The sequence below is a fragment of the Sinohyriopsis cumingii genome, chromosome 2 (genome assembly GCF_028554795.1).
Source record: "Sinohyriopsis cumingii isolate HCF-2022 chromosome 2, ASM2855479v2, whole genome shotgun sequence".
Classification (NCBI taxonomy): Eukaryota; Metazoa; Mollusca; class Bivalvia; order Unionida; family Unionidae; genus Sinohyriopsis; species Sinohyriopsis cumingii.
Window position 1 is genome coordinate 81,973,017 of NC_142962.1, and position 17,610 is coordinate 81,990,626.

At 32.6% G+C, this 17,610-nt stretch overlaps 1 protein-coding gene across 1 annotated transcript in view; it reads right to left on the minus strand.

Annotated features, from left to right (window-relative positions):
- The window catches only part of LOC149805279 (protein trachealess-like), a 233,496-nt gene that overhangs the window by 193,111 nt on the left and 22,775 nt on the right, over positions 1-17,610 (minus strand). The window contains exon 2 of the mRNA XM_089949123.1: positions 227-295. Coding sequence (XP_089805249.1) covers positions 227-295 — 69 coding nt within the window. The remainder of the gene's footprint in view (positions 1-226; positions 296-17,610) is intronic.

The window sequence follows — 17,610 nt, forward strand, 5'->3', positions numbered from 1 at the left end:
CCCCCAAACCCCCCCCCCCCCCCAAATATACAAATAAAAAAGTGTTTATGTAGCAAACAATGAGAGTTTTACAAGGAGGAACTGCCAAACTTTATACACATGCTGTACAACGTGAGTACCTAAAGAAGAGGAACTGTATAAACCATCAACTTTCATTCTTATCCTTGCAATGTCAGCTGATGCAACTATGAAATAAAATATTTTCAAACCAAAACAAGGTTCTTACCAAAAAGCACAGGACGGATCCATCGTGAAACCTTTGGTTTTTACTTGTAATTCCCTCATAGCTTCCTCTCTGTAATAATAATAATAATAATAATAGCGACGATGATGATGGTGATATTTATGAGATAATATTACAATTTACTTTCAAACTTTGCTTATCTCTCAGTACATTTTAAATACTATATGAGAATCATATTTCGAGAATATGGTCAGTTACTTTATTTTACTATTTGCTTTTATTGCCAAAAATAATAATCATATTTTTCCACGTGAACTAGCATGAGGGGCTACTAGATATAGGTTCTTCCTTGCAAATTTATGGTTTTAGTTAATAAAACACAATCGAAATTATTTTTCTATTGAAACTGTTGTAACTGAATTTATCTCCTTTTCCGTGTTGCAAAGAAATTTTTCAAATACAGAATCTTTACTTAGAATGAAAAAAATACAAATTTTCAATTGAATTATATAATTCTTATCTTGGTCATCGTGGAACAAACTTGACTGTTTGCAATTGTCGTTTTTAACTCCGAAATTGAATTCTGTGAACATGTTTTTGATAATTTAGCAGCTTTGCGTGCTTGCATTTGTGAATATGGAACGAAAAATCTCACAAGTTGGATCCTGAAATCGCACGACTTGCAAAAACTTCTACAAGTGAGCCTTTATAAAAAAGAGGAAAGACATTTGTGAAATGTCCGATTTAAATTTTTTTATTAAGAAAACAACAGAACTGAGAATTAAATAACAAAGATAAAAATGACAAGAAAGAAAAGCTAAAAATAATTTTAAATAAGGGATACAATTATTAATCCCTTAATCCGTCGAAACACATCAACAAAATTGGCTTATAAATTAAAAAAAACAATAATATTTTATATGGATGTAATTATTTTAAAACTCCAAAAATTTTTATCATAAATCCGGATGAATTTTGTGGAACTTGAAAAGACATTCAATAAATATATTAAAATGTGAAAATCAGATGGAAAACTTTTTATATATTATCCTTTTAGTTCTCAAGGTGAAATTATTCTAATTTTGTGACAAATGTAAGAAATATAAAAATATTTTAACGGTAACCCTCTCAAAAGACAAATAAAATAGCACATGGCAATGCAATGCTTTGAAAATTACCTATTGATTTCACACTAATTACAGTCCACAACTTAAATAAAATTGTTTTACATTTATTCGGCTAAGGTAACATAAGTATAAATATATACTATCCATTTTCTCAGACAAAATAACTACAGTATTAAATATTATTAACAAGTTTTTATGGTAAGTACCTGACACTGTTAAACGAAAATTAAATCAGGATTTTGATCTGGCTTACATTTGGGGATGTTGCTGAATTGCTTGAAAAAAGACATTTATCTTAAAAATAACAATGTTTTTTTTTATTTAAAAACTTGCACCTTCATAAGTATGTAAAGCGGTAGTCTGATAAAGTTTCACTCAATATGTTTTGATCAAAGGTCAAATTTCACATTTTCGATAACAAAACGACAGGTTCAGTATTTTCGATATATTTTTCTGAAGAAAGAAAAAAAGCTTTATCAATGGCGCTTGATTAATTAATCAGTAATAAAGATCCGATTCCATAGAAAAAAGATCATTACGGTTGTCCGGCCTTAATAAGGCGGCATCCACAAAATCATGTTTAAGGTGTACTTCAATAACTAGTTCTCTCAAACGATACACTCACAGCATTGAGTATGTGATGACGCATTTTAAAAACAAATAAAAGTGTTAACTTTTACAGTTTCAAGGTATTTTAATTTCTACAACTTTAAATTTTATGAAATGTGGAAATTTCTCAGAAATGTGGCTCAGAATAGTATATCAGCTTTAACGTATTTAATAGTTGTAGATATTTCAGGTGTGTATCGGATTAAATGTATTAATAATTGTAGATATTTCAGGTGTGTGTCGGATTGTAGGCACTTCGTGTGTGTATCGGATTTAACTGATTTAATAGTTGTATATACTTAATGTGTGTATTGAGTTTAATACATTTAATAGTTGTAGATAATTAATGTGTGTATTGGGTGTAATACATTTAATCATTTTAGATACATAATGTGTGTATTGGGCTTAATACATTTAATAGTTGTAGATCGATTGGTCCAAACTGGCCTGTGGGTAATTTTTTTGGTGGCCCGTGTTCATACAAAACTTAAGTTCTATAATTAGAGCATGATATAATTATTTAAAATATGTCATGTATGGCTCACGAACTTTATTTTTTTGGCGCATGTGGGCCACGGTCTTGAATATGATGGGCCACCATATTGTAGATACTTCAGGTGTGTATCGGATTGAATGTATTTTATAGTTTTAGACACTTTGCGCGTGTAATGGATTTAATGTAGTTGGAGTCACTTTAGGTGTGTATTGAATTTAATGTATTTAATAGTTATATATACTTCATGTATGTGTATTGGATTTGCAATAGTTGTAGACTTTGGGCTTTTATCTGATATAATATTCAATATTTAATAATTGTTGATGCTTAATTAAGTAGAGTAATGATGTCGAAAATACATCTGATATTGCCTGACTGATCAATTTATTGATTTTTTATTATTTATGGCAATGTTTATGCTAAGCCAAAAACAGCTAAGTACATTTTTAATGACAGAAATGTATTTTTTTCTGAGTGCATACTGTCGTGGACTTTCTTATGTGAGTACGTATGCATGAATTAATGTGATGTCTTGTTCCTAAAAATAATTATGTAATTGTGGTATTATAATTTTTCTTCCATTAATTAAGTAGCATCTACATAAAACCAGGACCGGAAAGACCACATGTTAAACAAATTATGGCAGATGCAATATGTCATGGTAGAATTCTAAAATTTACTGTTCCCCGCCTTATGCATTACGTAGTTGACTCAGCAAACTTCTTGGTGGAAGACTAGACGACATTTTACTACAGATATATATCCGCCTGTATGTCTACCATTTTTTCATCTGTCTCTCTTGCACATGAACTATAAATCTTATGTAAAAATCCTGTAATTTAAGATAAGATTTAAATTTTACACTTTAAAAAAAATCCCGTCTTGCGCTCCTGAAATAATACTTACATGATCATAGTCAGAGAATATATATATATATATATATATATATATATATATATATATATATATATATATATATATATATATATATATATATATATATATATATATATATATATGTATGTATGTATGTATGTATAATCGGTCCATGCACAAAAATCTATCCGTCGTGCATAAAGAAATCAGTAATGCACAGGAGCATCAATGAGATTTATTTATTACGGAAGGAGGAAATCAATTTAAACAAAGATTATGCAAAAGGAACGGTTGTGACTTATATTGACTACTTTAATCTTCGAATCCTCCAAAAGAAATGTTCCAGAGACAGAAAATTAAACCCGTGTTATTTTTATGCAGAGAAAATGGGCTTTTCAGATAACAGAGCTTGAGTTGTGAGTGCGAAAGGGATTGTGTATAAAATGTGATCTCTCCGATCAGAATATTTTTGGACAGTCTGAAAGAAAGTGTTTTGCCGTCTCTGTTTCACAACAGGAAAAATACATACAGTACGGTGTATAGTAGTCCAATATAAATTGTAATTTAAACTACGACACTTTGTTTTGAGTCCTGTATGCATGAAATGTGACATTCCATCATCATAATGAAACAATATTTCTTATTTCCACAGGCAACGAATTCCTTGTTTAAATCGTAGAGAGTAAAGATCAATTACACAGTAATGTTGTTCTCCTTACTGGAGGTGGAATGATGCTTCTTCATCTAGCAGAACATGTTCTATACCTAAAGGTTGAATCCATATGGAAGAATTGCAGGAGATAATTCATGGTAAACTGTAAATAGCTGATTCAGTTTATGTTTGTGACGGTAAAAGTTTCGGATTTCCAACGTAGTTCCATGGCACAGCTGTAAAGGGGAATGGTACCTATTATTATTCTTATCGCCTCAACATCAATTGTTTTTGTAGTTCTTTCTCTTCAACTGTATAATTGTCCAGAATGTGGTCAGAGTAATCAAAATGTCTGTAAATGTAAGAGTTTATGTTTGTACCGGCCATGTATAATATCGGACGGTGGTTGTAGTTCTGTTTTCGTGATATTAATATGCATTGTGTCTTATCCATATTGAGTGTAAGCAAGCATATCATGGACCGATGATGTATCTTTTTGTTAGACAATGTGGTCATAAACTAAGTAACAGAAAGAAACAAAGCCAAAACGTTTTGTGAAACTTAAAAAATAAATTAATATTCAAAATTGTAAATTGAAAACGTAAGAGGAACTTACAGTATTATGAACTGAATCCAAATAATCCTAAGCAAGTTCCATTCAAATCCAAAATAATCGAATCTTCCGAGCTAATTTCAAAATCTCAGATGTAATGGTCTGCCAACGATGCCTATGTATCAAAGTGGCACTGTTCAGAACTCCTTTCAATAACGCACACTAGTCCCAGAATAATATTTAGACGAGCACTTTGTAGTTCCAGTGAATAGTCTAAACAAATGTTTCCTCTACAATAATATCTAAACACAACATTACATACGCCTGAAGACTGATGTTACAACAAGAACATAGGAAACACGACTGACAAAATTTTCCAGCTCCACACTCATGCAAAAGGGGTGAATACGCATTTCGCGCCACTCGTTACTTGACTTTTTGCAATTATCCCAAATTGTAAAAGAACACACTTGACCTAACCCATCCAATGGGAAATAAATTAATTCTTCCCAAAACAAAAAAAAAAAAACACCTGAACCAACCGGCCAATGAGAAATTACCCAAAACGTGTCAACATAATTTTATTAATATTTTTATTAATGATCGTAAACATCTACGTTAACAATTATTCATATATCCTACGCAATCTACACTCTTAAGACCTTACAATATAATTTTATACAAAAACTAACAATGTAATATCTTGATTATAGATGATCGTTACAACTTGCATTCATGAACACACATACACCCATAATATAGGCACAATAATGTACCAAGAGTTAAAAACAGAGATATACATAACAGTTTTCCACATCTGAAGTTAAGATTTCACCAGTTAATATCTGATTGTCATATATAATGCTGCGTCATCAGCAAAGAGTCTAATAACTTATCCCATGCTGTCTATAATACCACTGAATAGAAGTTAAGATAATGACGATCCCAAAATGGACCCCTGAGTGACACCTGCATTGATGCGTCGGACATCTGAGAATTTACAATTTATTATAACTCGTTTTCTTACCAATAAATAACGTTCAAGTGATGGTGACAAAATTCCTTGAACATACTCTTTTACAAATGAGAGCAATCCTTTAGGCTAAATTTTTTATTTTCTGATCCTTAATCGCATGTTTTACACATGGTGACCAAATAGAATGTTGTGAAAGATATTCAGGCCAAATCCAAAGTTTGGAAAGTTTTTGGATTAAAACAACAAACTAAAACATATCGTTTGTTTACTCATTTAATACCGTATGCTAATGGATTAAGGACGTATATTTCTTTGTAAAACTATGAACCATTCTACGATTTTCAGGAGAGCCGATGTTTTCTGTTTTGATGTTGTTATTTTTCAAATCAAGTAAATATGTTGCTGTGAGTAAGTGTGTTATATGATTGATAATCCTCTCTGATAAATATTTTGCCCAGTTGTTGTCATCCCATTAAAAGTTTTTCCTGCCTGTTATATTGAGTGGCTAGGATTCAGCGTCAACAATTTCTGTTTTTACCAAAATACTCTCTAAACTCAGCACAATGTCTTTCACAGGATGTCAGCTACAGTGTAATTTTAATCATTCAAATTTATAGTTTTCTATGTTACAACTTATACAACAATTAGCATATACATAGCAAATTCGTCTTATGTAAGGTACCGACAATTTAATTTTTGGAGGGAGGCGGGGCTTTTCTTTTGAGTTGAAATATTTTCTTTACTTTTATCTCAAGATAATTAATTATTCTTCAAATAATATAATGAACAAAACACATGGTGTTAATTTGTTATAAATAAGAGCACAATATTTATTCCAGCTACCGATGGACGGAAAGTTTCACAAAAAAGTATCTTGCCCTTACCCCAGACTATTAAATTCTTCGTCCCTAAGATAATTGTGGTATACCACTGTACGCATCGTGACATGTTTAGAAATATCGCGGTAGTCCACGGTACAAAATATTTGTGGTACTTATCTCTGGTACTATTATCAAGATCGGGATTTTTAAAAAAAAAATACGTTTCGTAGGACTGCTTGAAGCATCCGAGGTAAGCTTTAGGATTTTGTAGTTGATTATTCAGAAGTGAACTCATTAAACGTTGTTGCCCCAGTTTCGTCAGCAGTTATGAATGTGTCATTTACAGTCTATGATTCGTAAGTTTTCTTGTTTGTTTCCCTATTATTTCTAAAGAAGTTTCCACGAGTCTGTCGGGCTATAATGCGAAGACCTGATTCGTTCCATCAGCTTGTTATAACGATTGCTTTTAGACTTCCTAACTGCATTAATAATCAAGTTCCTCATTTGTCTCTTTAAAAAGAAAAAGAAAACAATGCCTTGGGTTTTAAGTACGTTTAGCTTGATCAATAACAATAGTTAACAATACTTATCGCTGCCTTAATAAATTTCATTACTTATCCAAGGTGGATCCTTATTGCGAATAGTAATTTTTTATGTAGTATAATTCCCTTACTGCATGCTGTATTATTTATATCAAATTATCAACACTGACAATGACACCGTTTTCATTAATTATTCTATTTTCTACCTTGTGTGCTATACGGTGTCATAATATTACCCATTAGAGAAAAAGAAGCTTTATTTAATCTACACTAATTGCTTCCTACGACACACTAAGGTAAATAACATGTAAAGTAATTAATTAAATGCACTTTTAAATATTCCCTTTCTTCAAGGTAACAAAGAAACATTTTCAACACCACCACATAAAGCAGTTAGGTTAAAAAAATGGAAGACATTGTAATATAAGTCTAACACAGTTAAACATATTTCTGGAACTGTCTCTGCCTAAGAATCATATTTCTATTGGACATAAAGCCACTCGTTTGGAACAAATTGGAATTGGAATCAATTTGACAAAACCGTGGAAAAAGTATACACAGTTTACGACAAAACAGGCGAATATAGTTATATGTAATTTAAATTTATACAATAACAAAAAAAAGAAAGAAAACGTTAGCATATTTTATAGGTATGGTGTCTATCCATTTAGAATATTATGATGACTTAGTTACACCTTAAACATGGTATCAGACAGGATTTTTTTTTTTTCTTGACACGGGGAACTAAAGCCTGAAGTGATATATAGATGTTAACTCTTGGTTGAACCATATTGCATGCGTGAAAACAAGTCGGACGAAAATAAAACAAATATAAAAGAAAGAAATGAACAGGTCATGACGCAAATTACCGTTGTAATACCAATTATTACCGGATGAAAAGAAGCAACGTATTTTTGTGAACCGATAATCACTTAATCAAAGTAATATGAATGTGATACTGTTGCAGCAAAAAGCCTATCATAGATATGAGATGAGAATATTAAAACAATATCTAGTTCATCCGGTAGAAGCCGACAATACTTTTATTTTTCTTCTTCCAGTAGTAGCATTCTCCTCTTTTTTTTATAATTTGCAAGAGCAATACAAAAAAGACAAGTTCACTAATTTCACAGGTTAAGTGTGGGTATACTTGATCTAGCATTTGTTTTCTGGTTCTTTTGAGTATTCTAATATATTTTCATTAATTCAACTTTGCTAGTACAAGAAGAGGCACATATAGTACAATAATGATCGACGTCGAGAAAAGAACTGAATAATCATTGGCGCTTTAGTATACACAAAGCTTTGAATCGACAGATTTTGCTATAATCGAATGTGGTTATCGTCGTATCATAACCTTTTAATGATAAATAAATTATCATTGACTCAGAAGTATTAAGAGAAAATTGGTATCCCAAAATATGTCCAAAATGTTTCAAATTGGTCAGCCTTGGCCAAGCTTCTTTTGTCTTAGGAAAGGCTTTTCATTATTTTGTAATAATTGTCCATTTCCGTGTCAGATGCTGCACATGATGCTAGGTGCGAAAATTTGCCAACGTTCTTTGTGACAAGAGTTGTAAGGACTGGGACCCAAACTATTATATTCCTGATTAGCATGCACACCAATCTTAATTTTCAGACAGCTATTGTCCTCATCCAGCGTGAATAATTCTTCAAACGTATCTTTTTACACAGGTACCGAATCTGTCATCCAAACGTCTATGTACCTTTTTGTATCTCGCAATACACAGTAATGAAGATCGAATGCGCTTTTCTTCTGTATCAATTGTTTCACAACTGAGATACTAAGAAAAATATATGCAAATGTATCACTGAATTGTATATTAATATATTCATGTATACATGTGTGTATGTACGTAGTTCCTTGGCATGTTTGGTCCACGGCCTCTCTGTGTTCTTAGGAAAGGCAATCGTTTCAATTTCATAAGCATGTTACAGCCAATAATATATTAAAAGTGACATTTAAACCATGTATGTATGTATGTATGTATGTATGTATGTATGTATGTATGTATGTATGTATGTGTGTGTGTGTGTATGTATGTGTGTGTATGTACGCATGTATGCATGTATGTATGTATGCATTTATGCATGTATGTATGCATGCATTCATGTATGTATGTATTTATGTACGTATGTATGTATGCATGCATGCATGTATGTATGTACGTACGTACGCACGCACGCACGCACGCACACACGCACGCACGTAGGTATACATGCATACATACATATATACATACATACATACATACTGTGTTTGTTTTAAGCGTTAGGGAAATATCCTTTAACAGAATATATATTAGTGCAATAAAACTTTTTTAGCCGGAACTGTGTATATTTATATATGTTTGCCATAACACCGTGGCTTATTTGTGCATGTTTGCCGTGACAATGTGGCGTATTTGTGCATGTTTGCCGTGTTAGTGGGACTTGTATGTTTGCCATGACACCGTGTCTTTTTCTGTATGTTTGCCACGGCAGTGTCTTATTGTGTACGTTTGACGTGACACTGTGATTTATCTGTGCATATTTGCCGTGACACTGTGGCTTATTGCTTATTGTGCATGTTTGCCATGACAGTGTGGCTTATTCGTGCATGTTTGCCGTGTTACTGTGACTTGCGTATGCTTGCCATGACACTGGCTTTATGTGTACGTTTGACATGACACTGTGATTTATTTGTGGATATTTTCCGTGACACTGTGGCTTATTGCTTATTGTGTATGTTTGACATGACACTGTGGCTTGTATGTGTTTGTTTGCCGTGTCACTGTGGTTTATTGGGCATGTTTGCCGTAATACTGTGTTTTATTTGTGCAATTCTGCCGTGACATTGTGGATTCTTGTATATGTTTGCCGTGACACCGTGGCTTACTGTGTATGTTTGCCTTGACACTCTGACTTATCGTGAATATATTCCGTGACACTCTATCTTACTGTGTATGTTTGCCCTAACACTGTTTTATTTTTGTTCGTGTCTGCCGTGATATTTTGGATTCTTGTGTATGTTTGCCGTGCCACCGTAGCTTATTGTGCATGTTTGCCGTGACACTGGCTTATTGAGCATGTTACTCCAAATAGAGCGTATAATTGCCAAAAGAAAATACTTGAGATGTTCAATAATCCTGTAAATCTTCGAAATGTTGACCGAAAATCGACATCGTTTTTCGGTTATTTATATGTTTTGATAACCCCGCAAAACCTTAAATGTGAAATTATATAACCCAAAAATATAAAAAAGGAAAACATTTACCAGACATTCACATATTGTGATCCTACAAACCATTTACTGGCGACATGGCTAAATGACGCTGTTGGAACAATCTAAGAAATAAAGAAGAAAAAATAGTGCTCATTTTCACGATTTACTATGTTTGACTCGCATCCATCTATTTTATCCCCATCCCATTGTTTATGTGAGAAAGCTTATCTGTAGGTTCCCGTGGGACGGTGGTTCTTCGCCCCCCCCCCCCCTTCATCCTTCACCGAAATTTACTGACCGCCATGTAGAGCTTGCCATGTGCTGAAAAAGGCATCGAACCTACAAAAACAAAACCACTAAAGAGTCCTTTACTAAGCTGCTCTGCTTTTGTGGGTATAACCGTTTGGTTCTTCATCGTGAAACATGATAGTGAGTTGTTGGTCTTTTACACAGTTTATATGCGCCAAGATTAATTTCCTTTTTTGAAAAATCACATTTAATTCCACTATTTCGCAATCATATGACCAGACTGGAGGTAGATACAACAGAATCGAACATAACACGCTTTATTTTCACCGCGCATTGAAAAGTATGTATATTATGTACAAGCGTTTCATGGCATTAACATCTTTACCAGCAATAGTATCAGTAACACGAGCACAAGATACCCATTTGTAACAGCTAGTACTAAATAAAGACGGAATCGGAGTAACTCATTTTGTAGAAAGTCGTACTCGTAATCCATATGTTATGGTTTCGATACTCGTCCAGCACAGACTCGGTGCCTCTTTGATAAAGGATCTTAGCCCCCATTTCCACGGCATGATATAATCACTGACAGGCCTTTAGAAAACAACCGACTAAACTAGATCATTCAAATTATTTGTAATTTGTAATGGTAAATTTCTATAATCTGAATAAAAGATAATTTACAATGGTACATTTCCATATCTGAATGAAAGACAATTTGTAATAGTACATTTCCATATCTGAATGAAAGATAATTTGTAATAGTACATTTCCATATCTGAATGAAAGATAATTTGCAATAGTACATTTCCATATCTGAATGAAAGATAATTTGTAATAGTACATTTCCATATCAGAATGAAAGATAATTTGTAATGGTACATTTCCATATCTGAATGAAAGATAATTTGTAATATAGTACATTTCCATATCTGAATGAAAGATAATTTGTAATATAGTACATTTCCATATCTGAATGAAAGATAATTTGTAATGGTACATCTCCATATCTCATCGAAGACCAAATCCTTAATTTTGTATGTGTTCGCAAATGTATTCCATCGTTTGACCTTTAATGTAAAATAAACCCCATATAAATGGATCATGCATGGTTCAATATGTTCCAATATTTGCCAGAGCACAAGAGTTCAAAATCTTTCCTGAGTACTCTGGCAAAGGCTTGCACATATCAATCTGTGTAATACTGTTATGTTTACAAGATTTAGTTGTAAAGTAATTAAAGCATGAAACAAAAGGCAATACATAATTTAACTCAATTGTCATCTGATGAAGAAGAAAAATGGAGTTTCAAATTGCATGTGAAACCCTTCCTACAACTTATGCATACTACTGATGCAGTGAATGTTCATTAATGACTTAGAACTGAAAGATACAAATGGTAACCAAGGACAAAATAATAGGGAAGGGATACAGATATTAATCATGGACAAAATAATAGGGAAAATATATAAATATTAATCAAGGACAAAATAATAGGGAAAATATACAAATATTAATCAATGACAAAATAATAGGGAAAATATACAAATATTAATCATGGACAAAATAATAGGGAAAATATACAAATATTAATCAAGGACAAAAAAATAGGGAAAATATACAAATATTAATCAATGACAAAATAATAGGGAAAATATACAAATATTAATCATGGACAAAATAATAGGGAAAATATACAAATATTAATCAAGGACAAAAAATAGGGAAAATATACAAATATTAATCAATGACAAAATAATATTAATCAAGGACAAAATAATAGGAAAAAGATACAAATATTAACCAAGGACAAAATAATAGGGAAAAGATACAAATAGTAACCATGGACAAAATAATAGGGAAAAGATACAAATATTAATCAAGGGAAAATAATAGTAAAAGATACAAATATTATTCAACGACAAAATAATAATAGGGAAAAGATACAAATATTAATCAAGGACAAAATAATAGGAAAAAGATACAAATATTAATCGTGGACAAAATAATAGGGAATAGATACAAATATTAATCAAAGACAAAATAATAGGGAAAAGAAACAAATATTAATCATGGACAAAATAATACGGAAAAGATACAACTGTTAACCAAGGACAAAATAATAGGGAATAGATACAAATATTAATCAAAGACAAAATAATAGGGAAAAAATACAATTAATCAGAACAAAAATATTAGGGAAAATATGCAAAATAATAAGGAAAAGAAGAAAAACAATAGGGACAAGATACAAATATTAATCATGGACAAAATAATAGGGAATAAAATACAAAATAAAAGTGAATCAACAGAAACAGACGGGATAGAAGTAAAGAGTCTATCTATCTATCTATCTATCTATCTATTGGGAAAAAGGCTACGCCTATAAATACAGTGCACGTGACACCAGGATTTTTAAAACTAATAAATTACTAACCCACTACATAAATAGTGAATAGAGGGAGCATAACGTATTTAAACTAAAGTTTAAACAATTTTTGTTTATGAACTCATCAGGCATAATTAAAAATAAATTTTACCTCGTATTTTGAATTTGTATTAAATTATTACTTATAATAAAAATGAATTTGCAGGTTAATAAGTTGTTTTTGGTCCATTTCCGTTTTCCAAATAACCATTCGAGTTAACCATTAGGCCTATTAGAAATTTCCGGTTAACAAAATGTTCACACCAGAAAGATATTTTTTGTGTTCGACTAACTGCAGACTCGCAGGTCTAAGTAAATAGTTAACTGAAGTGAGAACTCTGTTTGTTTGTGGTGGTCTTCTCTTTTTTGGGGTGGGTGGGTGGGTGGGTGGTGTATTCGTACCCATAATGTATGACTGTAATAAATACGTGTGTTTTGTGGTATCTGGACTTTAGTATCGACTTGTCTTGATTTGATAGCCAAAAACTGAAGACAGTGGGTTGTGTATTTGAACGTTCTGTACTGAGATCATTCAAATAAGAACAGAAATCTATAATCTTGTCTAAATCTTCATTCGCCTCGACTAAACATGGAGTGTGAAATGATGATTCTGAAACTTTCAGATGTATAGAATCTTCATATCGATTACGTGGAAATAGTTATTTTTCTGGATGCAATATTATTTTTACGTTTTTTTTTGTGTGTGATTTCGAAACCATGTTAAGCTAATAATTTCGAGTAATATGTTTGCTTCCAAAATGAAACACAGCAAACTTTTACATCTGACCATAACCCACTCTACTGTGTATACATGTAATTGTGTGTTGGAATAGAATTGTAAAAAATAAACCGAGATACATATGAGAAATGAATCTTCAGTGTTATTAGTTGTTGAAAATGTGTATACACTTTGTTCTTCAAAATGTGTACACACGGGATGCGTAAAATCCAAACTTTTGGCAATAATAGTATAATTTTTTAAGTCGATTATCCACTGAAATCGTCCAAAAATTATAATTTCATTTTACATAAATCCTTAAAGTTAGAGGTGCTTTCTCTAATTTTTAATTTGAAAACCGCAAAAATTACGCATGGTCAAATTACTCATTAAATTCATAAATTCAAAAAGAACCCCGTAGAAAGGCCTCATTGGCACTTTAAAATCTGTGTTTTCCTAATGCAATTATTAAATTGTTAGCCGATGTTCATCTTCACACGTTTGATTTGTTGTTTGTTTGTTGTGCTTGCTGGCTTAAACGACACTGTTAATATATTACTGACTTGATCACACCAAGGATCACACACTTGAACAATATATTGATTTTTTAATGGTTGTTGGTGTATGATACGCTGAAAAAATCACCAGTCGAAACTAGGAAAAGATGGTACTAAAAACTGCAATCCCGCATTTGCGATAGAATACATCTAAGAAAGGAAGTGTGTGTGTGTGTGTGTGTGTGTGTTCGTCAGAACATATTAAAAAAAGTCGATGAAATTTAAATTTATGCATATATGACCATTGATCCAATCACAGAAACCCTAGGGGCAGGAGACAAGGATAATTCCCCTCAAGCGCATGGTTATCACATGATCAGTATAACTGCAACGTTTTTGAAAATCTATCCCATTGGTATAAGGTATATGGTAAGGTACGGATAAACAAACCAACGGATGGTATAACAATATCTCAGAACCTTTTTCAGCGTGGGTAAGAAGTGATTAAAGATTTTAAATGGAAGTAGTGTGAAGAAAATGTATACAAAGGTGTTACGATTTTCATTTAAATGTCTCCAACAATTCTAATCAGTCTAGAACCAGAGTAGATTACACAAATTGGATATCTCAATCTGGTTCCTCATATACTCTCCAAAGTCCGAATTAATTATTTTGTTAATTATTGTAAAACATCGTTCTTCATTGTGAGTTTTAGTTTTAGCGGAATTCCAATTTAATACAAAAAGATTTTCTTGCAAAAGCAAATCGGAAAACCAATCTCTCTTCGATAGACCGGATTCATTATATTATTAAGTGTTATGTATATTTAATTTGCTATTATCTCACCATGACTTCATTCATATCATAACGATTCGACGACGTGTCGCAATATAGCCAGTTGTTTGAGGCTAGGGGAAATTAAATGATTTCACTATTTCGTTTTAATTTTAAAGGTTCAGGATTAAAACATGCTGGTATTTATCTGACAGTTGGAACATCGTGAAATGTTATTTTTAACGCTTATCTATCATCATAGAATCTAGTCTTCGTATCTAAATATGGCCTTCGAATCTAGTCGGATGATCGTCATCCAAAATCTACCAGTTTGGTAACTACGATTACCTCTAAATCGACTCGTATCGGAAAGATACAAGCATGTTCCAAACGAACGGAAATAACTACCACCTTCCATCTTTAGTTAACGTTCGGAATCTCCGTACATTTTCCCTCGAGGTAGCGCGAAAATGTGAAGCTACCAACCAATGGCTGCAGTGGGGGATGGGGCAAATTGGCTGTAATTTAACAACGTCTCTACTGTGCGAGCGAAGTCAGCAACTAATTCTGCTTATAAAAGCATTGTTAGAACTAGCCTGTAATTTAACTATATTCACAAATTAGGCACGGTCAAAATGTAAAATCATATGTGCGCCCCCTATTATTAATATTATGAGTTGTAGCAGTAGTAGCAGCAGTAGTAGTAGTAGTAGCAGTAGTAGTAGCAGTAGTAGTAGTAGTAATAGTCATAGCAAGATTCAAAATAAACTAATTTCTTCCCTGCATAACTCATACAAATCTTACAAGCTTTCACTGGCTCTTCATTATGCTTCTGTCTACATTTTCTGCCAGAACACACACACACACACACACACACACACACACACACACACACTTCAATAACATTCGCAATTGTGGTCGGGATAACAACACTTGGTTATTATTGATAATGAACTTATGCAAGTGAAACATGTAGTCTCAGTTTAATATTACAGATGTTTAGCCCTGTTTAATTCATACATTGTGATGGTTAAGACAGCCGTTATGTTTCCGTTAATCTTAGTATTCGAAACTTTCTTCGTTTCTTTCGTATGCTTATTTCATTTTGCACGATATTTCGAACGATTTTGTTTGGATGAAAAGTTGTAAAGATCTGAATTAGGCAAGGCAGTACAAACAAAAAGAACTAAGCAAACTTTTGAAGCCGTAATTCTTGACCAAATGACCATAGTCAACATACTATATCACTAGTAGTTTACATACAGTAATTGTGGGACCGTTGTTTTTAGCCAAAATTTAAAATAAAGATATAAATAAAACTACATTTAGAAAAATACAACAAAACCTGTAATTTTTTTAAAGAAAATATCTGACATCAGACAGCCGTGTCGTGCATAGTACACTTCCAACTTTCGATAAAATAGATTTATATTATTATCACACCATCCCGTTTGTACCCCAACCCCGCCACGATTTACAAAAAAAAGGAAGGCATCAAGGATATAAAAGATGCACAAAACTTAAATATTTTATTCATTAAATTATAGAAGTTCTAACCTGATTGTCGCCAGCTTTTTTAGAAACACGGTCGCCATATTCGCCTAGGCCAGTATGTTTTCAAACAACAGAGGTGATGTAATTCACCGTCTTTGAAACTCTTAATAAATCCACAAATTTTGGATTTACATCTCTTTGAACACATATATACAAGAGTTCCTCCTATTTATTGTTCAGTTTGTTTTAGAAATATATAACTAGACATTGCAAATACTGGACGGAGACGACAGAGATTTTACTGAAATAGACTAGTTCTAGATACTAGAAATGGACATTCTGTCTCCTCGTGTACGTCGGGAACTTCTGTTTGCGTTGAAACGTCAATAATTCGACAGTGTTAGGGACCCCTTCGCAACAGTCAGGTTAGAAATTAGGAACCAGTGAATGAAATGACTACGTTTTGAGTATTTTTTTTTTTTATATCCTTGATGCTTTTCGTTTGTAAATCGGTAGGTGGCGCAAAAAAAGGGAGGGTGTGAGAACAGATCGTTCAACGTATAATGTAACGACAGATATGCGTCGATGCAGTTCGCAATATGAGTACGGCTGTACACAACCGAATACGATAAATTTATCTCCTTCGAGAAACGCCCATGTATTGTATGTATATAAAACATTAAATTTCCCCGAGGTAAAATTACAAATAAATTAATAATAAAATAAAAAATCGAGAGACCTTGAAGAACCTTTAATTCTTTGAGAGGTTCCCTCTGGATATTTATTCAAGACATGTAGCTATACGCTACATATTTTATGATAATTAATATGCTCTAATTAACTGTGTGCAATTAATCTGTGTCCTATTGATTGACCTCTTGTGCTAAATTATTTTAATCTTGGTTCAGTATGCAGTGGTCAGCATATTCGATTTTGTTTTTTCTTGGCGAACGTGCCTCGATGAATTTGATATTTAAGAAAATGTTAAACCAGGTAATGCAAGTGAACAAAGTGTGTCATCGGAGTATAACTGTTTGAGACCGAGAAAAACTAAAAATGTTAAGACTCACGTCAACTGAAAGTTCCCCACCACCGCCACCACCACCAAATTGCGGAATTTCAGTACCTCACGCGAATGCAGTCGCGGAAACCGAATGTTTTTAAAGGGCAGATTGCGAAATGAATGTTGATTCAACCAACAATTGTTTTTGTGCTGCGTTTTGGGTTCGCGTAATATTTCCCTTCCAGATGTTATCATTGCATATCTTATCGCTGGTTATGCGATTTTAAATTTCATTTCGACCAATTGTTTAACTGTAAATGTACAGTATTTCCTCGTAGACTGAATAGACACAGATCTGGGTGTATGCAGTTTGTTAGGATTAATC